The sequence below is a fragment of the Ranitomeya imitator genome, chromosome 4 (assembly GCF_032444005.1).
Source record: "Ranitomeya imitator isolate aRanImi1 chromosome 4, aRanImi1.pri, whole genome shotgun sequence".
NCBI classification, from domain to species: Eukaryota; Metazoa; Chordata; class Amphibia; order Anura; family Dendrobatidae; genus Ranitomeya; species Ranitomeya imitator.
The window spans coordinates 361741294-361765329 of NC_091285.1; the positions used below are offsets into that span (position 1 = coordinate 361741294).

The 24036-nt window shown below is 41.3% G+C and overlaps 1 protein-coding gene across 4 annotated transcripts in view; it reads left to right on the forward strand.

The window, feature by feature from the left end:
* Positions 1–24036, forward strand: part of RELN (reelin) — a 1116896-nt gene that overhangs the window by 973063 nt on the left and 119797 nt on the right. For all 4 annotated transcript variants that reach the window (XM_069765109.1, XM_069765110.1, XM_069765107.1 and 1 more), the window contains exons 34-37: positions 7630–7903; positions 18091–18231; positions 20713–20890; positions 22097–22181. In XM_069765109.1, the coding sequence (XP_069621210.1) occupies positions 7630–7903; positions 18091–18231; positions 20713–20890; positions 22097–22181 (678 nt within the window). The remainder of the gene's footprint in view (positions 1–7629; positions 7904–18090; positions 18232–20712; positions 20891–22096; positions 22182–24036) is intronic.

The following is a 24036-nucleotide window of genomic DNA, read 5'->3' on the forward strand; positions in this document are numbered from 1 at the left end:
AATATATATACATATATGTGTCTCACTGACATATATATATATATATATATATATATATATATATATATACCTATATATATATATATATATATACCTATTCTATGTGTACACATTTATTCTACCTATTCTACTGTAAGCTGTCAGTGTGATTTTACTGTACACCGCACTGAATTACCGGCTTTTCTCTCTAACAGCGCTGCGTATTTCTCGCAAGTCACACTGCTTGTCCGTGTGTAATCCGTATTTTTCACGCTTCCATAGACTTGGCGTATTTCTTGCGCAGTACGGTGACAAACGCAGCATGCTGCGATTTTGTACGGCTGTAGAAAGCCGTATAAGGCTACGTTCACATTAGCGTCGCGTCGCTGTTGCGTCGGCGACGCAGCGGCGACGCGCCCCTATGTTTAACATAGGGGACGCGTGCGTCTTTTTGCACGCGTTTTCCGACACGTGCGTCGTTTTAGACGCTAGCGTCGGACGCAAGAAAACGCTACAAGTTGCATTTTTCTTGCGTCCGATTTCGTCAAAAAACGACGCACGCGTGGCAAAACGCGCGCGTTTTTGCACGCGTTTGCGCGCGTTTTTCCGTGCGTCGCGCGTTGCGTCGCCGACGCAGGGCGGCGCAACGCTAGTGTGAACGTAGCCTAATACTGATCAGTAAAATACGGCAGATAGGAGCAGGGGCATAGAGAATAATTGTGCCGTATTTTTTGCGAGTTTTACGGACGTAGTTTCTGCGCTCTTACGTCCGTAAAACTCGCAAGTGTGAAGCCGGCCTGATATATACGACACACTAGCAGTACAGCAGAATATACACTGTGTGCGAATTTTAATCTCCCTTTTTTGGGGGGGAGACACAGAACCACAACTCTGGCCCAGTGGTATAACAGTAAACTATGAACGTGCCAGAAAGTGGCTGCCTGATATATATGACACACTAGCAGTACAGCAGAATATACACTGTGTGCGAATTTTAATCTCCCTTTTTTGGGGGGGAGACATAGAACCACAACTCTGGCCCAGTGGTATAACAGTAAACTATGAACGTGCCAGAAAGTGGCTGCCTGATATATACAACACACTAGCAGTACAGCAGAATATACACTGTGTGCGAATTTTAATCTCCCTTTTTTTGGGGGGAGACACAGAAGCACAACTCTGGCCCAGTGGTATAACAGTAAACTATGAATGTGGCAGAAAGTGGCTGCCTGATATATACGACACACTAGCAGTACAGCAGAATATACACTGTGTGCGAATTTTAATCTCCCTTTTTTTTGGGGGGGGAGACACAGAACCACAACTCTGGCCCAGTGGTATAACACAACACTATGAACGTGCCAGAAAGTGGCTGGAATTATTATTTCAAAATAAATAAATAAATAAAAATAACAAGCTCCCTACAATGAGCTCAGGACAAGTATGGCAGCAATAAAAAAGGACTGCTTAACACAAAAATGTGGACAAATAAACAAGATAGGTAACTGTGCAGAAAGGAGCAACAGGAATTTTGCTTTAAAAAAAGCAGTTAGTTTGCACAGCACCGTGCACACAGCTATGCAGCTGCTGCACTAAAATACGACCTCCACTGTCCCTGCACAAAAAGGTGGTGTGGGACAGTGAAAATCGCTCCAGCACAAGTGGTTTGGGGGTTTATATTTCCTCCCTAACTCTGTCCCTGCTTCTGACTAACTGCAGCAACACCTCTCCCTATGCTCAGATCAAGTAAGATGGCAGTCGGCGTGCACACCCCTTTATACCCCCTGTGACGCCACAGACAGCAAGCCAATCACTGCCATGCCCTTCTCAAAGATGGTGGGGACCGAGACCTATGTCATCACGCTGCCCACACTCTGCGTCCTCCTTCATTGGATGAAAAATGGCGGTGACAGCGTCATATGAAAAGCGACTTTGGCGCTCTGATCGTGTACCGCATGGCCGATCCCACTGTAGCATCGGTTCGGGTTTCATGAAACCCGACTTTGCCTAAAAGTCGCCAATTTATGAAAATGACCGATCTGTTTCGCTCAACCCTAATAGCAACATCAGCTCTGCTGAAAAGCATGCAGGAAACGTTCAAATCAAACGTTTAAAACATCTGATCTAGAGACTTTCACCACACAATTGCAGGACATTATTATTACTATACATTTTCATAGCACCATTTATTCCATGGTGCTTTACATGTGAGAGGGGCAAATATAGACAAGTACAATAAACATGAGCAAAGCAACGCACACACAAGTACAGAAGGAGAGAGGACCCTGCCCGCGAGTGCTCACAGTCTATAGGGGATGGGTGAGGATACACTAGCAGAGGATAGAGCTGGTCATGCGGCAGTTCAGCAGACTAAGGACATAGCACAAGATACATCTAATTTGGCAAAAAAGATGGACGATGCACTGAAGGAGGACCAGACGAAGCAACATTCTAAGCGTCTTGATTACTTGGAACTTAAATTTAAATTTGAGGATATTGAAAACAGGTTTAGTAGAAGCAACATACGCATAAAATGACTCCCAGAGACCATCACCTCTCTCTTAGATACAGCCATATCCATGTTCACAGCTCTCCTACCTCAGGTAGACACCCTCACAATTGCGTATAATGAGGATCCATAGCACAATAGGATGACCATGCTCAGACGACAATCCGAGGGATGTGGCACTGAAACTATACCATGAAGGTTCGAAAGATCTGATCTTATTGACAGCATGAAAAAGCACCGCACTACCGAACCTACCAGGCACAGTCCATTTTTATTCTGACATCTCTCCCAACACTTTATTCAAACAGCGATCTCTGTGGCTCATCACGGAATCCCTTTACCTTGTCCTTTCTCCATAACAACAATACCTTCACTTTGAGGTCTCTGGAAGAAGGAAAAACAGTGTGGAAGAGAGCGGAAATACCACCAGCAGAAAACCAACCGTTACCCCCATACCTCACACTCGGTGACAGAATGGAGACAAGCAAGTAGAGGGAGAAGATGCCCATCAAACCTTTAGGAAGGAATTCAAATTGTCTCTGGCAATTAACTACTGCACTACTTGGACAACTCCTTTTTTTTACCCCACGCTTGGCCCCTATAAAATAAAGCAGCTTATACTCACCTCCCATGCTAGTGCTTTTCCCGCGGTGTGGTCACTCGCTTTCCCCGTGGTTTCATGCGGTTGTTATGACACGTGACCCCCCAATGCCCAATCAGTGCTGGTGTTACTGTCTCCCTCTTCTGTCAAATTGAAAATGAAGAGGAAATCAGAGACAAGTTGTAGCCCAGACTTCCTCTTCATGTTCAATTTGTCCGAAGGTGGGGACAGTGATGCCAGCTCTGATTGGGTGCCAGGGTCACGTGTCATAACAATCGCACTAGGTTTCATGAGTACATACTAAGAAACAGTGAGTTGTTAAGATGTACTTAATTACTATCAGAAGTACATTGTCTAGAACTGTATGAAGTAGTAAACCACTGTTATCAGTACAATAAGAACATAGTTTAATCAGTATTTCCTTGTTATATGCATTTATTGCAATATACAACTAACAGTAGTTAAACAGTTAAACTTACAAAAGGCGCTTTATTTTAATCCTCCCCCACTTGGTTAAGCAGGTATACCTACATAGCTGTTATGTGTCTGTCCAGGTTAACCACATATTGTACAACTTTGGCAGTGATTGGGATCTTCCCCTTTAATATAGGACTCCTTGTTGCAAACATTCAAGGGTTACATACAGCGTCGGACTGGGGCACCTTGGACCCACCAGAGAAAATCATTCTTGGGGCCCACTATGTAGCTACATAGAAATATTATGTTCTCATTCACTTTATGCAGTTAATAGCCCTCTGTGTCTGTACTGCTACATACTTAGGCAGTTAACTGGTTCATGCAGCTTTACATGAACACCTGAGCCTTACACTATAGCTGGTCCGAATAACTAAAGCAATTGTTACCATCTACCTCTCGTGTCTCCCCTTTTCCTCATAGTTTGTAAGCTTGAGAGCAGGGCCCTCATTCCTCCTGGTATCTGTTTTGAACTGTATTTCTGTTATGCTGTAATGTCTATTGTCTGTACAAGTCCCTTCTATAATTTGTAAAGCGCTGCGGAATATGTTGGCGCTATATAAATAAAAATTATTATTATTATTATTAAATACAAGACCACCATTTGTGCGATAAAACACGCTAATATCAGGGTATAATATAAGGTAGTACACGTCTTAATTATGTAGCAGGGGTTGGGGTAGCCCCCTCAAACAAAATAAAGTAGCCCCCTCATAGGGTACAATGTATCCCCCAGACAGAATATAATGCAGCCCCCTATAGAATATAATGTAGCCCCCCATAGAATATAATGCAACCAGCCTCAAAGTATAATGCAGCCCCCAAAGGGTATAATGTAGCCCCCTTAGAGTATAGTGCAGCCCCCCTCATAAGGTATAATGCAGCCCCTTCATGGAATATAATGTAGCCCCCTCGTAGGGTATCACGCTGCCCCCTCTCATAGGGTATCATACAGCTCACCCTCATAGGGCATCCTACAGCTCACTCCCCCCATAGAGCATCATGCAGCTCACCCTCCCCATAGGGTATCAGGCAGCTCACCCTCCCCATAGGGCATCATGCAGCTCACTCCCCCCATAGGGCATCATGCAGCTCACTCCCCCCATAAGGCATCATGCAGCTCATTCCTCCATAGGGCATCATGCAGCTCACCCTCCCCATAGGGTATCAGGCAGCTCACCCTCCCCATAGGGCATCATGCAGATCACTCCCCCCATAGGGTATTATGCAGCTCACTCCCCCCATAGGGCATCTTGCAGCTCACTCCCCCCATAGGGCATCATGCAGCTCACTTCCCCCATAGGGTATCATGCAGCTCACTCCCCCCATAGGGCTTCATGCAGCTCACTCCCCCATAGGGCATCATGCAACTCACTCCCCCATAGGGCATCATGCAGCTCACTCCCCCATAGGGCATCATTCAGCTCACTCCCCCCATAGGGCATCATGCAGCTCATTCCCCCCATGGGGTATCAGGCAGCTCACCCTCCCCATAGGGCATCATGCAGCTCACCCCCTTGCCCCATAGGGCATCATGCAGCTCCCACCCCCTCCTTGCCCCATAGGGCATCATGCAGCTCACCCCCCCTTGCCCCATTGGGCATCATGCAGCTCACACCCCCTCCTTGCTCCATAGGGCATCATACAGCTCACACCCCCCATACAACCAGCCAGGACCCAATAATAAAAAATAACACAAAAAAAAGCACAATACTCCTCTCCTCCTCGCTCCCATGCTGACTCCAGCAGTGGCTCTGCTCAGATGTCAGGAGCTGCGCTGCTGTCGGCCTCACACACAGCAGGTGCGCGATGAAGTGACGTCATCGTGCACCTGCTGTGTGTCAGCGGCGAGGGGAATCATGGGAGAGGGAGCCTCATCTGACGCTCTCTCCCCATTAATGAGCGCTGGGGGTGGCATTGGTGCCGGGACCCCTGGCTTACGGCCCCATAGCAGCTGTGTGAGCTGGGGGCCCCTGAGCGAGCGGCGGGGGGGCCCTGAGGGAGCGGCGGGGGGGCTGCTCTGCGGGCTCTGATAGCGGGCAGTGTTTAGCCGCAATTTGCAGGAAACGTTGCCCGCTATTATAGTGAAATAAATTCAATCCTCTCCATGCCCATGGGGGCGTGGGGAAGCGTGAATATTCATTTCACTTTAGCAGTGGGGACAGGCTTAGGCTTCCTGTCACCCGCTGCTTCTCCGCTGGTACAGGGGCCCCCATAGCAGCTGCATGGTGTGCCGCTATTAGTGACACCCCACTTGCTGGGGGCCCCTGGAGCAGCGGGGGCCCTAGGCACTGCTGGCACTGTATGCCAGCAGGTGTCAGGGCCTGGTTACATACCCATTTTCTTACCCCAATTTATTTTTTATTGTTATTACTTTTTCTCCCTTTATTTTTTTACTCAATTGTGTGTACCATCATATATTGAATGATATTTAGTCTATATATCTGCGAACATGTTCATCACCATAACATCTGAATATGGGCTGCTGAACATCCTCATGCCTATGTTGAGTACAAACGTAACACCCCTAAAATGAACGTGTGATGTGGCCTGATGCATGAAAAGGTATGAAACTGGGAGAGTTTTTCTTTTATTTGGAGCAGATTTCACATTTCTATCGTTTTTTGTTGCTTTGAGGTGACTGGTCAAAAGTGCACCATAACTTTACGGACACACTGTATATTCCATTTTTAATTCTCTAGAAAATAAAAAACAAAGTTCATGAACCACTGGGAAAAAAGATCTAGATTTTACAATGTCTCTTGAAAGATGGCACCATTATTGTGACACATTGATTAAAAGGTAGCAACCAAATTTCACTGACAGAAGCATCCCTCAAAGTTTTTCACAGAACATACTTTGTTCCAACAAGATTACACAAAATATATCCTCCAGATGTTTTAGAGGGTGTGATTCTCTTGGTGATACGGAACACATATGGTGGTCCTGTACACAATTACAAACATTTTTGCAAGATATAATAACTTTATTGAATAATCTTTTTGGAAGGTTTATTCAACTCAGCTCCACTGTCATGCTATTTGGCACAGCACAGACAGAAATGGACCCTTTCTTAAGAACAATATATGGGCCCTTTACAGACCAAGAGCTTTTAAAAATCAAAAATTGCACCTGTTTTGGAGGTATAAATGGGCCCCCTTACTTCTTTGGCCCCTGTGAGGCAGCACAGGTTGCTCCAATTATATGTCTGCCCTTGCTCTTTGGGGATAAACCTCCTGGGATCTCCAATATTACCTTTTGCCTCCTTAACTACATCATTATGTCGACTAGAATTCACATAGTTTCAAAATTAAAAACTCCAACTTTTTCTTTATCAGTGGTCAAAGAAAAAATAATTATAATAATGTTATATGAACAAATTGAAGCAACTAGATCAGATGATCTAGAAACTTTCCATGACATTTGGACACCTTGGGTAGATATCCAATATGACTCACATTTGAGTCAAGCCCTAGATTTATCACCTTAACCACCTTTTTGATAACAACTGTGCTCTGTCTAGTGAGTAATGAAACATCAAATTGTGCGAAATAACTTTCTGTTAATGGAATATTTTGCTCATGTTATCTGTTACTTCAAACCAAAACAACAGTCATGATAAAAACAGACACTTTGGAATATATTGATGATGATTTTTTCCCTTTTATCCTTTTATGTTTTGTACCCCATCCCCCTTCTTATTACTTACAAATGTATACAATTTTTACAAACTCCCTGCATGGGGAATGTTTATAGGTTGGTCATTTCTGCATTAAAAAGTATTAATAAAACATTGTTTGAAGCTAAAGAATATTAAAAAAAATGTTATGATGGAATGTGATTACAATGTCATTGTATTGTATTATGGCAGAGGCCAATTTTGAATTACAAATAGCCAAATGCGTGCAGTGCAGTTACACTTCTTCAGTTATTCGGTAAGTTCAGAATATGATTTATTCAGATTTGAAACTTTTAGGTAAAAGACATTAAAATATATCCTTCTTTGCTTGTTAAAAATTACATTTGTATAATTTGTAACCAAACGATTCTTTATGTTGTATTACAGGAAAACCTCGATATGCTGAAACATGGGATTTTCATGTTATGCCATCTACTTCTTTACAGTTTGAGTTGAGCATGGGGTGTAATAAGCCATCTAGTGATGCCCACACAATTCAGTTGCAGTACTCACTAAATAACGGAAGGGATTGGCACCAGGTTACTGAGGAGTGTGTGCCCCCCAGCATTGGCTGCCTGCATTATACTGAAACCTCTATGTACTCTTCTGAAAGATTCCAAACTTGGAAACGAGTTACTGTCTACCTTCCACCTTCTACAATGTAAGTTTAAAGGTTTCGAAAAAATTTGCATTGGAAGATATGAACAACACAATATACATAAGTGATTATTTGTATATCTTAGCAGTATTTGCAAGACGTACTGAAGTGTTTCTCTAGTCAACAGTCTTGTATTACCCCAATAGGTGAATATAATTTTAGAAAATCTAGTATTAACAGTTGCGTGCTCTTTACTGTCTCGTTGCTTCATTCTATTGCTGTCTGCATACTTCATTTTAAAATAAGGCAGAGTTTGGTTCAATGGACAAAATGCTGGGAACGCAGAAACTGGGATTAATTAGTTTCTCATTGTTTATGTTAATTTTTTATATTAGGGTTCCAAATAACGCAGAATATAGTGTGGAAGCAGAATAGGGTTTATTTTGTTAATTGTTTAAAATGAATGTGTTTTATTTTATGTATTAAATTTTGATATAACAAAGAGGTAAAACATAAATGGGACAGATAGGAAGAGACTTGAATTATTATAGCCCTTCCCTTTCTCCATTCTGGCATCAAATAGATAAGTCTAGAGGGAAATTATTAGCTTGCAAAGTCCCTTTCTCTGATGTGTGAGATGGAGGGGGCTGAATATTGGGGTAGTAGGGATAGGAGAGGGGGAGAAGTGACAAGTGGAATGCAAGCTAGCAGGCTTATCTAAATAATGACTAAGACCATGCTCCAGCTACTCTTTGTGTAACATGGCAGACAATTATAATGACTTTTTGTTAGTAAGTTATTTAGAAGCCAAGATATGTGGCAAAATAGCTGAGCTTTAAAGAGAAAGATCTTGTTAAGGTACTGCATATGAGGAATTAACAGCACTGTCTAGTATCCTTTAAAAATTCAAACCTCTATGCTTAAAGGGCTATTCTCAAGTTGCCTCTAGAGTATATCAGAGCTTTGCAGTCTCCTTACTTCTTGGTTGCCTTGGGTGTGAGCACTTCGTCTTGAGTGGCACTTCTGATCCAAGATATTCATCCTGCTACTACACATTAAAAGTCTGTCAATGTTTGTTCTGAGTCTACACTTATCACTATATCTGTATACAGTGATAACAGGGCATTCAAACAAGCACACTGCTCAGTAAAGTGAGAGCTGTGATTAGGAGAACTGCCACTGGAAAATACTGATGCTGAGGTAAGGGGGAGCTTGTGATTTTACAGGACTGATAAGAGCACCATGGTCAGAAGCTGAGGGCAAGGATATTGCTGTGGTGTAGAAATCAATGGACTGGAGAGAGCTGACTAGGATGTGAGGAGTTAACTCCTCTTCTGTATTGTAACTACTGAGCACACTGGCCAGGCTTAGGTGGCCGAGCTTCATGGAAACTAGCTGTATACCTTGTATGATAAAAGCTGAGATTACAGGAGAAGGGATAGAGAAAGCAAGTGAATTTCAAACTTACTTATTTTTTTATGCTGTTAAGCTAACTAAAGCAATTTAATAACATGAAAATAGCCCCTTTAGGATATATATATATATATATATATATATATATATATATATATATACAGTTAGGTCCATATATATTTGGACAGAGACAACATTTTTCTAATTTTGGTTATAGACATTACCACAATAAATTTTAAACAAAGCATTTCAGATGCAGTTGAAGTACAGACTTTCAGCTTTTATTTGAGGGTATCCACATTAAAATTGGATTAAGGGTTTAGGAGTTTCAGCTCCTTAACATGTGCCACCCTGTTTTTAAATGGACCAAAAGTAATTGGACAGATTCTACAATTTTTTAAAAAATGTTGATTTCTAGCACTTGGTTGAAAATCCTTTGTTGGCAATGACTGCCTGAAGTCTTGAACTCATGGACATCACCAGACGCTGTGTTTACTCCTTTTTGATGCTCTGCCAGGCCTTCACTGCCGTGGTTTTCAGTTGCTGTATGTTTGTGGGTCTTAGTGTCTGAAGTTTAGTCTTTAACAAGTGAAATGCATGCTCAATTGGGTTGAGATCAGGTGACTGACTTGGCCATTCAATAATATTCCACTTCTTTGCTTTAATAAACTTCTGGGTTGCTTTGACCTTATGTTTTGGGTCATTGTCCATCTGTAGTATGAAACGACGACCAATCAGTTTTGCTGCATTTGGCTGGATCTGAGCACACAGTATGGCTCTGAATACCTCAGAATTCATTGGGCTGCTTCTGTCTTGTGTCACATCATCAATAAACACTAGTGACCCAGTGCCACTGGCAGCCATGCATGCCCAAGCCATCACACTGCCTCCGCCGTGTTTTACAGATGATGTGGTATGCTTTGGATCATGAGCTGTACCATGCCTTCTCCATACTTTTCTCTTTCCATCATTCTGGTAGAGGTTGATCTTGGTTTCATCTGTCCAAAGAATGTTCATCCAGAACTGTGCTGGCTTTTTTAGATGTTTTTAGCAAAGTCCAATCTAGCCTTTTCATTCTTGATGCTTATGAGTGGTTTGCACGTGCAGTGAACCCTCTGTATTTATTTTCATGCAGTCTTCTCTTTATGGTAGATTTGGATATTGATACGCCTACCTCCTGGAGAGTGTTGTTCACTTGGTTGGCTGTTGTGAAGGGGTTTCTCTTCACCATGGAGATTATTCTGCGATCATCCACCACTGTTGTCTTCCGTGGGGGCCCAGGTCTTTTTGCATTGATGAGTTCACCAGTGCTTTCTTTCTTTCTCAGGATGTACCAAACTGTAGATTTTGTCACACCTAATATTGTAGCAATTTCTTGGATGGTTTTTTTTCTGTTTTTGCAGCTTAAGGATGGCTTGATTCACCTGCATGGAGAGCTCCTTTGACCGCATGTTTACTTCACAGCAAAACCTTCCAAATGCAAGCACCACACCTCAAATCAACTCCAGGCCTTTTATCTGCTTAATTGAGAATGACATACCGAAGGGATTGCCCACACCTGTCCATGAAATAGCCTTGGAGTCAATTGTCCAATTACTTTTGGTCCCTTTAAAAACAGGGTGGCACATGTTAAGGAGCTGAAACTCCCAAACCCTTCATCCAGTTTTAATGTGGATACCCTCAAATGAAAGCTGAAAGTCTGAACTTCAACTGCATCTGAATTGTTTTTTTTTAATTCATTGTGGTAATGTTTATAACCAAAATTAGAAAAATGTTGTCTATGTCCAAATATATATGGACCTAACTATATATATATATATATATATATATATATATATATACTAGCTGAAGAGCCCGGCGTTGCTTGGGCATAGTAAATATCTGTGGTTAGTTATAGCACCACACTTCTCTTATTTTCCCATCACGCCTCTCATTTTCCCAATCACATCTCTCATTTTCTCCCTCACACCTCTCATTTTCTCCCTCACTCCTTATTTTCCCCCTCACTCCTTATTTTCCCCCTCACTCCTTATTTTCCCCCTCACTCCTTATTTTCCCCCCTCACTCCTTATTTTCCCCCTCACTCCTTATTTTCCCCCTCACTCCTCTCATTCCCCCTAACACTTGTCATTTCGACCTCACATCTGTCATTTTCTGATCACTCCACTATTTTCCCTCACTCCTCTCATTTTGCACTCACACCTTTTCATTTTCACCTCACACCTCTCATTTTCACCTCAGTGTATACATGTTTATCATCTCCCTTATATATAGTATACACCTGTATGTCATCTCCTGTATATAGTATATACCTGTATGTCATCTCCCCTGTATATAGTATATACCTGTTGTGTGTCATCTCCCCTGTATATAGCATATACCTGTATGTCATCTCCTCTTATATATAGTATATACCTGTATGTCATCTCCTTCTATATATAGTATATACCTGTATGTCATCTCCTCCTGTATATAGTATATACCTGTGTGTCATCTCCCCTGTATATAGTATATATCTGTGTCATCTCCTCCTGTATATAGTATATACCTGTATATCATCTTCTATATATAGCATATACCTGTATGTCATCTCCTCCTGTGTATGGTATATACCTGTAGGTCATCTGCTCCTGTATATAGTATATACCTGTATGTCATCTCCTCCTCTATATATATGTACCTGTATGTCATCTCCTCCTCTATATAGTATATACCTGTGTGTCATCTCTCATGTATATAGTATATATCTGTGTGTCATCTCCCCTGTATATAGTATATACCTGTGTGTCATCTCCTCCTGTATTAGACCTCGTTCACACGTTATTTGCTCAGTATTTTTACCTCAGTATTTGTAAGCTAAATTGGCAGCCTGATAAATCCCCAGCCAACAAGAAGCCCTCCCCCTGGCAGTATATATTAGCTCACACATACACATAATAGATAGGTCATGTGACTGACAGCTGACGTATTTCCTATATGGTACATTTGTTGCTCTTGTAGTTTGTTTGCTTATTAATCAGATTTTTATTTTTGAAGATAATACCAGACTTGTGTGTGTTTTAGGGCGAGTTTCGTTTGTCAAATTGTGTGTGTTGAGTTGCGTGTGGCGACATGCATATAGCGACTTTTGTGGGATGAGTTTTGTGTGGCAACATGCGTATAGCAACTTTTTGTGTGTCAAGTTGCATGTGACAGGTTAGTGTAGCAAGTTGTGTTCAGCAAGTTTTGCGCATGACGAGTTTTGCGCGTGGCGAGTTTTATGTGTGGTGCCTTTTGAGTATGTGCAAGTTTTGTGTGAGGCAACTTTTGCATGTGTTGCAACTTTTGTGCATGTGGCAATTTTTCCGCGTGTGCAAGTTTTGCGTGTGGCGAGTTTTCCATGAGGTGAGTTTTGCACTTGTGGCGAGTTTTGCGTGAGCCTAGTTTTTGCATGTGGCGAGTTTTGCTCGTGGCGAGTTTTGAGCGGCGACTTTTGTATTTTGACTTTTATGTGGCGAGGTTGGTGTATGTGTGGTGAAATGTGTTCTGAGGGTGGTATATGTGTTCAAGCACGTGGTAGTGTGTGGCGCATTTTGTGTGTGTGTTCATATCCCCGTGTGTGGTGAGTATCCCATGTCGGGGCCCCACCTTAGCAACTGTACGGTATATACTCTTTGGCGCCATCGCTCTCACTCTTTAAGTCCCCCTTGTTCACATCTGGCAGCTGTCAATTTGCCTCCAACACTTTTCCTTTCACTTTTCCCCATTATGTAGATAGGGGCAAAATTGTTTGGTGAATTGGAAAGCGCAGGGTTAAATTTCCACCTCACAACATAGCCTATGATGCTCTCAGGGTCCAGACGTGTGACTGTGCAAAATTTTGTGGCTGTAGCTGCGATGCCTCCAACACTTTTCCTTTCACTTTTTTCCCCATTATGTAGATAGGGGCAAAATTGTTTGGTGAATTGGAACGCGCGGGGTTAAAATTTCGCCTCACAATATAGCCTATGACGCTCTCTGGGTCCAGACGTGTGACTGTGCAAAATTTTGTGGCTGTAGCTGCGACGGTGCAGATGCCAATCCCGGACATACACACATACACACACACACACACATACACACACACATTCAGCTTTATATAGTAGATATATATATATACAGTAGAGACAAAAAGTTTGGACACACCTTCTCATTTAAAGATTTTTCTGTATTTTCATGACTATGAAAATTGTAAATTCACACTGAAGGCATCAAAACTATGAATTAACACATGTGGAATTATATACTTAACAAAAAAGTGTGAAACAACTGAAATTATGTCTTATATTCTAGGTTCTCCAAAGTAGCCACCTTTTGCTTAGATGACTGATTTGCGCACTCTTGGCATTCTCTTGATGAGCTTCAAGAGGTAGTCATTGGAAATGGTCTTCCAACAATATTGAAGGAGTTCCCAGAGATGCTTAGCACTTGTTTGCCCTTTTGTCTTCACTCTGCAGTCCAGCTCACCCCAAACCATCTCGATTAGGTTGTGTGGAGGCCAGGTATCTGGCGTAGCACTCCATCACTCTCCTTCTTGGTCAAATAGCCCTTACACAGTCTGGAGGTGTGTTTGAGGTCATTGTCCTGTTGAAAAAATAAATGATGGTCCAACTAAACGCAAACCGGATGGAATAGCATGCTGCTTCAAGATGCTGTGGTAGCCATGCTGGTTCAGTATGCCTTCAATTTTGAATAAATCCCCAACAGTGTCACCAGCAAAGCACACCCACACCATCACACCTTCTCCTCCATGCTTCACGGTGGGAACCAGGCATGTGGAGTCCATCCGTTCACCTTTTCTGAGTCACACAAAGACACGGTGGTTGTAACCAAAGATCTCAAATTTGGACTCATCAGACCAAAGCACAGATTTCCTATGGTCTAATGTCTATTCCTTGTGTTCTTTAGCCCAAACAAGTCTCTTCTGCTTGTTGCCTGTCCTTAGCAGTGGTTTCCTAGCAGCTATTTTACCATGAAGGCCTGCTGCACAAAGTCTCCTCTTAACAGTTGTAGTAGAGATGTGTCTGCTGCTAGAACTCTGTGTGGCATTGACCTGGTCTCTAATCTGAGCTGCTGTTAACCTGCGATTTCTGAGGCTGGTGACTCGGATAAACTTATCCTCAGAAGCAGAGGTGACTCTTGGTCTTCCTTTCCTGGGGCGGTCCTCATGTGAGCCAGTTTCTTTGTAGCGCTTGATGGTTTTTTCAACTGCACTTGGGGACACTTTCAAAGATTTCCCAATTTTTCGGACTGACTGACCTTCATTTCTTAAAGTAATGGTGACCACTCGTTTTTCTTTACTTAGCTGCTTTTTTCTTGCCATAATACAAATTCTAACAGTCTATTCAATAGGACTATCAGCTGTGTATCCACCAGACTTCTGCACAACACAACTCATGGTCCCAACCCCATATATAAGGCAAGAAATCACACTTATTAAACCTGACAGGGCACACCTGTAAAGTGAAAACCATTTCCGGTGACTACCTCTTGAAGCTCATCAAGAGAATGCCAAGAGTGTGCAAAGCAGTCATCAAAGCAAAAGGTGGCTACTTTGAAGAACCTAGAATATAAGACATATTTTCAGTTGTGTCACACTTTTTTGTTAAAGGCCCCTTCACATTAAGCGACGCTGCAGCGATACCGACAACGATCCGGATCGCTGCAGCGTCGCTGTTTGGTCGCTGGAGAGATGTCACACAGACAGCTCTCCAGCGACCAACGATGCCGGTAACCAGGGTAAACATCGGGTAACTAAGCGCAGGGCCGCGCTTAGTAACCCGATGTTTACCCTGGTTACCATCCTAAAAGTTAAAAAAACAAACGCTACATACTTACCTACAGCTGTCTGTCCTCCAGCGCTGTGCTCTGCTCTCCTCCTGCTCTGGCTGTGACGTCACCGCTCTGCTTTCCGGCTGACCGACGCTCACAGCCAGAGCAGGAGGAGAGCAGAGCACAGCGCTGGAGGACAGACAGCTGTAGGTAAGTATGTAGCGTTTGTTTTTTTTTACTTTTAGGATGGTAACCAGGGTAAACATCGGGTTACTAAGCACGGCCCTGCGCTTAGTTACCCGATGTTTACCCTGGTTACCAGTGAAGACATCACTGGATCGGTGTCACACACGCCGATCCAGCGATGTCAGGAGGAGTCCAGCGACGAAATAAAGTTCTGGACTTTATTCAGCGACCAACGATCTCCCAGCAGGGGCCTGATCGTTGGTCGCTGTCACACATAACGATTTCATTAACGATATCGTTGCTACGTCACAAAAAGCAACGATATCGTTAACAATATCGTTATGTGTGAAGGTACCTTAAGTATATAATTCCACATGTGTTAATTCATAGTTTTGATGCCTTCAGTGCGAATTTACGATTTTCATAGTCATGAAAATACCGAAAAATCTTTAAATGAGAAGGTGTGTCCAAACTTTTGGTCTGTACTGTATATATATATATATATCTATATACTGTGTGTGTGTGTATATATATATATATATATACAGTGGGGCAAAAAAGTATTTAGTCAGTCAGCAATAGTGCAAGTTCCACCACTTAAAAAGATGAGAGGCGTCTGTAATTTACATCATAGGTAGACCTCAACTATGGGAGACAAACTGAGAAAAAAAAATCCAGAAAATCACATTGTCTGTTTTTTTAACAATTTATTTGCATATTATGGTGGAAAATAAGTATTTGGTCAGAAACAAACAATCAAGATTTCTGGCTGTCACAGACCTGTAACTTCTTCTTTAAGAGTCTCCTCTTTCCTCCACTCATTACCTGTAGTAATGGCACCTGTTTAAACTTGTTATCAGTATAAAAAGACACCTGTGCACACCCTCAAACAGTCTGACTCCAAACTCCACTATGGTGAAGACCAAAGAGCTGTCAAAGGACACCAGAAACAAAATTGTAGCCCTGCACCAGGCTGGGAAGACTGAATCTGCAATAGCCAACCAGCTTGGAGTGAAGAAATCAACAGTGGGAGCAATAATTAGAAAATGGAAGACATACAAGACCACAGATAATCTCCCTCGATCTGGGGCTCCATGCAAAATCCCACCCCGTGGGGTCAGAATGATCACAAGAACGGTGAGCAAAAATCCCAGAACCACGTGGGGGGACCTAGTGAATGAAATGCAGAGAGCTGGGACCAATGTAACAAGGCCTACCATAAGTAACACACTACGCCACCATGGACTCAGATCCTGCAGTGCCAGACGTGTCCCACTGCTTAAGCCAGTACATGTCCGGGCCCGTCTGAAGTTTGCTAGAGAGCATTTGGATGATCCATAGGAGAATGTCCTATGGTCTGATGAAACCAAACTGGAACTGTTTGGTAGAAACACAACTTGTCGTGTTTGGAGGAAAAAGAATACTGAGTTGCATCCATCAAACACCATACCTACTGTAAAGCATGGTGGTGGAAACATCATGCTTTGGGGCTGTTTCTCTGCAAAGGGGCCAGGACGACTGATCCGGGTACATGAAAGAATGAATGGGGCCATGTATCGTGAGATTTTGAGTGCAAACCTCCTTCCATCAGCAAGGGCATTGAAGATGAAATGTGGCTGGGTCTTTCAACATGACAATGATCCAAAGCACACCGCCAGGGCAACGAAGGAGTGGCTTCGTAAGAAGCATTTCAAGGTCCTGGAGTGGCCTAGCCAGTCTCCAGATCTCAACCCTATAGAAAACCTTTGGAGGGAGTTGAAAGTCCGTGTTGCCAAGCGAAAAGCCAAAAACATCACTGCTCTAGAGGAGATCTGCATGGAGGAATGGACCAACATACCAACAACAGTGTGTGGCAACCTTGTGAAGACTTACAGAAAACGTTTGACCTCTGTCATTGCCAACAAAGGATATATTACAAAGTATTGAGATGAAATTTTGTTTCTGGCCAAATACTTATTTTCCACCATAATATGCAAATAAATTGTTAAAAAAACAGACAATGTGATTTTCTGGATTTTTTTTTCTCAGTTTGTCTCCCATAGTTGAGGTCTACCTATGATGTAAATTACAGACGCCTCTCATCTTTCTAAGTGGTGGAACTTGCACTATTGCTGACTGACTAAATACTTTTTTGCCCCACTGTATATATATATATATATATATATATATATATATAGTGCAAAATATATATTTTAGATTTTGTTTCTCCTCCAGTTAGACTATAGTAATAACTATCATGCCAACTAGTCTGCTGTTGATAAATATTAACATATAGTTGTCATACTTCTGTTCTTAAGCACAACACTGGAAAACTTTCATTACTGTGCTGAGAACCAGTGGTACTATTATTTTTAAAGCATGCATATTATGCATAGGATAATTTTAATATGAGGGAAAAATATTATATGATAAAAAATATATACAAAAATATTGGTCTGTTTACAATGCTCACTAAGTTTATTTAGATTTTTTTATGAAAATCAATGACATATTTGGGTAAAGGTAGTTTTTCTTACTTCTGTCATAAATTATCTGTTACGTGGAAGTATTTATTGTAAGAATTAATCACGTGTTTCTGTATCAAAGTTGCCACATGACAGATTTGCCGTTAAATCTGTTTCAAGAGTCGCCAAACCATCTATTACAATAACACAATTGGGGATTGTATGTGATTCAAGCTGTCTTTAACTAGATGTATTGTTCTGGCTCTTGTAACATTTCACCACTTTGGATGAGACTGAGTCAGCACCCTGCATATTAAATATGGTTTGCAAATAAATAAATAATTGACTATGCACTCATGAAGTATTGATTGCAAATTGTGATATAATTGTGCAAATGAGCTTTGATTTTTCCGGCAGCTCTCCAAGGACTCGCTTCAGATGGATACAGAAACTTTATGGGCCTGGTGCAGATGCCTGGGCCCTTGATAATGTTATTCTATCTTCAGGATGCCCTTGGATGTGTTCAGGACATGGGATATGTGAATCAGGCCACTGTGTGTAAGTTCTGAATAAAGATGTAATAGCTGAAATAGCATATTTTGAACTTTCATTTTACAATTGAATTGTAATTTACAGAAAAATAATATATCAAATCCATGTATCTGTTTTTTTTTAACTTTACAATCCATAACATTTCCAACAGACATCATCAGGAGGCTGACTCTGCAGTCACTTCTCTGCAGACTCTAGCTCTCATTTTGAAACTGGACATCATCAGGGGATAGCACTATGGTCCCTTAGTACAGCTTCTATCACCACCACAACACTTAGGGTGCGTGTTCACGGTCCGTAATGACGGCGCTTTGGACGGAGCGGGAAACCTGCTCTGCCCAAAGCGCCACCCCCTTCTGTACGCGCGGTGATTCCGGATGTGTTCATTGCACACATCCGGAATCGCCGCACCCCATACATAGGGCCCTGTGATTTACCTTGCGGCGACGGAGCGTTGCCGCAAGGTAAACAGACATGCTGCGTTCTAAAAAGACGCGCAGCATGTCCGTAAACGCTGGGCTGCCGGATGCGTGTTCGCACGCATAGTGAAGACGGGATTTCATAAAATACCCTCCACTATGCTGTAACATCTGGACGTTGCGGGTTCAACGCTGTGGCTGTACACAGCATTCAATCCGCAGCTAATCCGGATGTAATCCTGAACGTGGACACATACCCTTAGGGTATGTTTCCACCGTCAGGAGTAACTCAGTATTTGCTCAGGATTTAACGCAGGAGAAATCTGCATCTGAGGTCACTGGCAGGTCACCTGCGTTTTTGATGCTTTTTTACATTACATGCTTTTTTTTTGTCACTTGAAACAAACTTTATTGAAAGTTGGCTTTTGGGAAGGAAAAAAAGTGATTTCCTGTTTGCAGATAGGGTATGTGCACACAGTCAGTAAACGCTGCTGGTTGGACGCTGCGTAGTTTAACAAGATGTGTGAATAAACATTTTTCACCTTACAAATACTGTCAAGTATATCAAAAGCAATTTTACCAATATCTCTATATAAGGGTAAATCAAACTGACATATTAGGGCCACATAGTAACACCACATAAGAACCCTATGCCACCATACTCATCATTACCAAAGAGCACTGCAGCATGAAAATATCACCATCAACACTACAGTGTAAAAGACAAATATATGCCAGACCATGGCAGACCATGACTCCATACAGTATAACCAGCATATACAGTTGTTCATGAATAATACCACCATACTGAGAATCAACAAAAACCACTGTACTAACATTGATATTACTACCAAACAATAACCATATAATGGTATACAGTATACTAGTTCTACAATAGAAATCTACAGAAGATATATATAGACAGTACAGGTAATTCTAGAGCGACTCACCGGTGATGTTCTTGTTTTTCAGTTTCATATTTCATCTTTGGCTGATTGTTTTTATATCACTCTCCTATTGCTACAACCATAAAATAGTGACCAATATACTCTTTGCCAACACATTGTAATAATGCTTCCTTCTGTGCCTTTTCATAGTAATAATGTCGTTCTCTTTGCCTCCTAATAGTATCATTGTTCCTACTGTGGCTTTTCATATTAATAATGGCCCTCTTGGTTCCATATCATAGTAATAATGCCTCTCCATGTGCTACAACATAGTAATAATGTGTGTCCACTGTGTGTCTGCTTGGTATTGCAAAAATACCCCACTGTGCCTCAACTTGGTAATAAAGCCCCACTCTGTACCTCCTCATAGTAATGCAGACCTCCTGTGCCTCCCCATAACAATAATGCCCCCTCTGTGTCTCTTCACACAAGTAATGCCTCTCTCCATGCCACCTCATTTTAAGAATGCCCCCATACCTTATTATAGCAATACTTCACCTGCACCTCCACATAGTAATAATACCTCCTCGTAGTAATAATGCCTCCTCTGTGCCACAACATAGTACTAATACCCCCACTGTGCCTCCACACAGTAACACCCCACCTTCGTTTCCCAGTTGAGTCCTTCTGTACCTGGCAATGAAAGCAAAATAAGCTAAAACTTAACCTGCTCCCACGATAAGTGGTGATGGGCTACATTTCCCCCTTACTGCAGTTTCCGGCTTGCCGCAGGCATCTCCCCAGCCTTCAGCAGGCCAAAGGCCTGAAGCAGCTTGCATCCTGCCAGCATGAGAGATGAAGAAGAGAGCCAATGGCTCTCTGCTCTGCCACACTGGTGAAGACATGGATGCCAATGTGTCATTCTGCAGGGCTGCTTCATCTGGTATTTTTCAGCATTGCCAGGTGGGCAGTCCAGCTCTACACTTAGCTTCAATCTATACATCATATTCCTGGTTTTGAACTCACCCCAAAGGTAGAGAAATGCCCACTGCAAATGATCCCTGCTTGTCTGAAATATTTTTTTTTGTTTTGCTGAACAATACATTTATGTGTTTTATTTATATATTTGCCTCTTTTAACTTGTGTTTTTTAATACCATACACAAATCCTAACATTTCTAGGTGTGACCATGGCTTTGGAGGTCCATACTGTGTTCCACTTGTTCCTTTACCTTCAATTCTTAAAGATGACTTTAACAGAAATCTACATCCAGAACAATGGCCCGAAGTGTATGGTGCAGAAAGGGGAAATCTTAATGGAGAAACCATTAAATCAGGGACAGCATTTATCTTTAAGGGGGTTAGTACTTTTTAATGATTTTGTCCAAATCAGTCATCGGATCTACTGTGTTCTCTCTCTCTCTCTCTCTCAAAAGTTTATTTTTTCATCACCATGTACAGTACAATTGCAATCAAAATGATTCAACCCCCAGTGCAAATTAGGTTTATTAGCAAAGCCTGCAAACTTTCTGCTGTTTGCAATGAACCATTTATTGAAGAAGAATTTAAGTAACTGAACACAACTAATATAACAAGTGGTTACTCCAAATTCAACACAAAATGCCACTCAATGAATACTGCAGTCTCCGCAATATTCAACCCCTTAATGATAAGCAGTTATGATCTGCTGCTAATGTGATGCCTAGCAATGCACCAGTTTCTGGCAGTGTTCCTGAATAAATCTAATTTACAAGGTGGGTTGAATAATTCTGATTGCAACTGTATAATTACTATTATTCTTGTATGGCCTCATTGAGATGTTACTGAATTTTCCTGTAAACAAAAAACTGATTTTCATCAACATTTTGGATCATATTTTCATCTGGGTTTTGGATCTGAGTGTCATCATTTGGGTGTCAGTTTTTACCATCAGATTTTTTCAACAACCAAAAAACTGATGGAGGTTTCTCAAATTTCTCCTATCTCGCAATTGGTGAAAAAGAGACTGCACAAGGCTGGCATATGGATGACATCCATGCGCAGTCCGGCTTTCTCATGACATTTAAGCTTGCATTGGCAAGTTTTGATCTGTGACTTGGATAAAAATAGGATATATCTCTTTGCATTGGTGCTGACCAGTTGTTCCCCAAAAATACACAGACATGTTAACAACCCCATAGGCTATAATTGGTACGAGTTCTATCTGTAAAACTCACGTGTGAAAAACTGTTGTCTGACTGAGCCCTAAATTACATTCATATTTCCAAATGTGAACATGTAGCCAAATAATTATTTTGCCAATGGAGAACATGGCATCATGCAGGAATTACAAGATTGGGCAATGTATGTCATATGATGTTAGTCTTTTTATTGTAAGTACCCTAATACTGAGATATAAAATGAGAGTTTCAATTATAAGTTATAAGGTAAACTAGTTTAGTATATTAAGAAAAAGACTGGTATTTGGTGCCAAGAAAAAGAAACTTCATCAGAGAAAATAAAAATGTTCTTGTATTCTGGTCATGTTATTAGAGTGCAACCTATAAATATTTTTTTCTATTTACAGGAAGGCTCCAGAATGCTTGTATCAAGAGATCTGGACTGTGCGCATACTTTATACATTCAGTTTTCACTTAAATATATTACTAAAGGTAAGAATTCAAAATCTAAATGCCAAAACTTGGTAGCATTTCGGAGCCCACTATTAAAAAATCATGCAGATCATGGGCTGCTTATCAGAGCCCGGTCAGTGCTAATGTATGAAGATTGGTGACATCCAGAGGCTGGCTAGCACACAGCTCTGTCCCAAGATTAATTCCTGTTCTTTATCTCTGGATCGAAATCATTTTATAGGTCGCTAAGGAAAGTATGAAACCAGTTAAGGAGATTCATAGCAGGCAGATGCCTTCTGTCCCTCCAAATTTGTGTTTCAATAAATGCATACTTTGTTGCACTTAACCCCTTCCGCCTGGGCAGTTTTTCAATTTTGCACTTTAAACTTTTTAATTTTTAAAATTTTTAAATCGATATATCTAAATGAGGCTTTTTTTGTGGGGATGAGATGTAGTTTTGAATGACACCATTCATTTTACCATTCAATGCACTGGAAAACAAGAAAAAAAATCCAAGTGCTGTGAAATTGTGCAAGAAATACACTTTTGTTTTATATAAATTTTTGAAACCTACTGTATAGAATGAAAGTAAGGTTAATAATATAATTTTCTGTATATGGGTGTGTCGTCCCTAGGGAGCCGTTGGTATGTATATTAGGATATGTAGAGGAAATAATGATGGACAACACGACCAAAATAGTAGTTGCAAGATTATTGTTTATTGCAAGAAAATTGATTGCAAAATATTGGATTAGAGAGGAACCTCCGTCCAGACGTGAATTTACTGCACAAACGTACCATATAATTCAACTTGCAAAAGTATTTATGCCAAGAGAAACAAGCTGGAATTGTTTCACAGACTGTGGCAGCCGTGGTTGGACAGGACTTATTAATGTTGTACCAATATACTGTAATGTAGTGTCAAATTTACAGCAAATTGGACTAATGTTTGACATTGTTAACTATGGGCGTAGGGTTGTCTGCTCCTGGAATAGTCTCCATGAGGGAAAAGGGTGAGGGAGGGGTAATTTACTGTTAAAATGTAAAATGAGTATGGATATGTGACATGCAATATCAGTTAAACATTTTTATTAAACGTAAAAATAAATAACTAATTAAAAAAAAATAACATAATTTTCTGTATAAAATATTCAGTTTCACCAAAATTACAAAATACAAAAATTGATGCAAAAAGGAATACACCCCACATATGACTTCCATGATTTTTAAGGACAGCACCACGTCTTCTAAGCATGGAATGAACAAATTGTGACATATTACATGTATCATTTTCTATTCTTCAAGAACAACCTCTTTTAGATGCTAAATGGAGAATGATGCTCATCTTGTCTCTTCAGAATTCCCCATAGGTGTTCGATTAAGTTCAGATCAAGACACATACTTGGCCACTATTTCCCTTTCACCCTGTTCTTCAGAATTGTTAACAGTGGCCTTAAATATGTGCTGTGGATCGTTGTCATGTTGGATACGTGCACATCTACTAAGGGCAAGGAGAGATGGTAGCATGTTTACTTTTAATATAGAGCAGTACATATGTAAATTCACAACACCCTCAATGAAATGCAGCTGACGACACCAGCGGCCACACATATGGACACTGCCACCAGTTTCACTGTTGGCGCAATGCATTTTTCTTTGTACTCCTCACCTTTGCAACATCATACAGTTTTGAAGACATCAGTTCAACAAATATTTATCTTGGTCTCATCCTTCAGAGTATAGATTCGCAGTAGTCTTCATATTTTTCAGCATGGGTCCTGGCAATTTGTAGGCAAGCTTTTTGGGGCATGGGCTTTAGGAGAGGTATCTTTTGTCAATGGCACCCATGCATGCATTTTGCCCCCCCAACACATCAATTAAGATAAAGGTAATG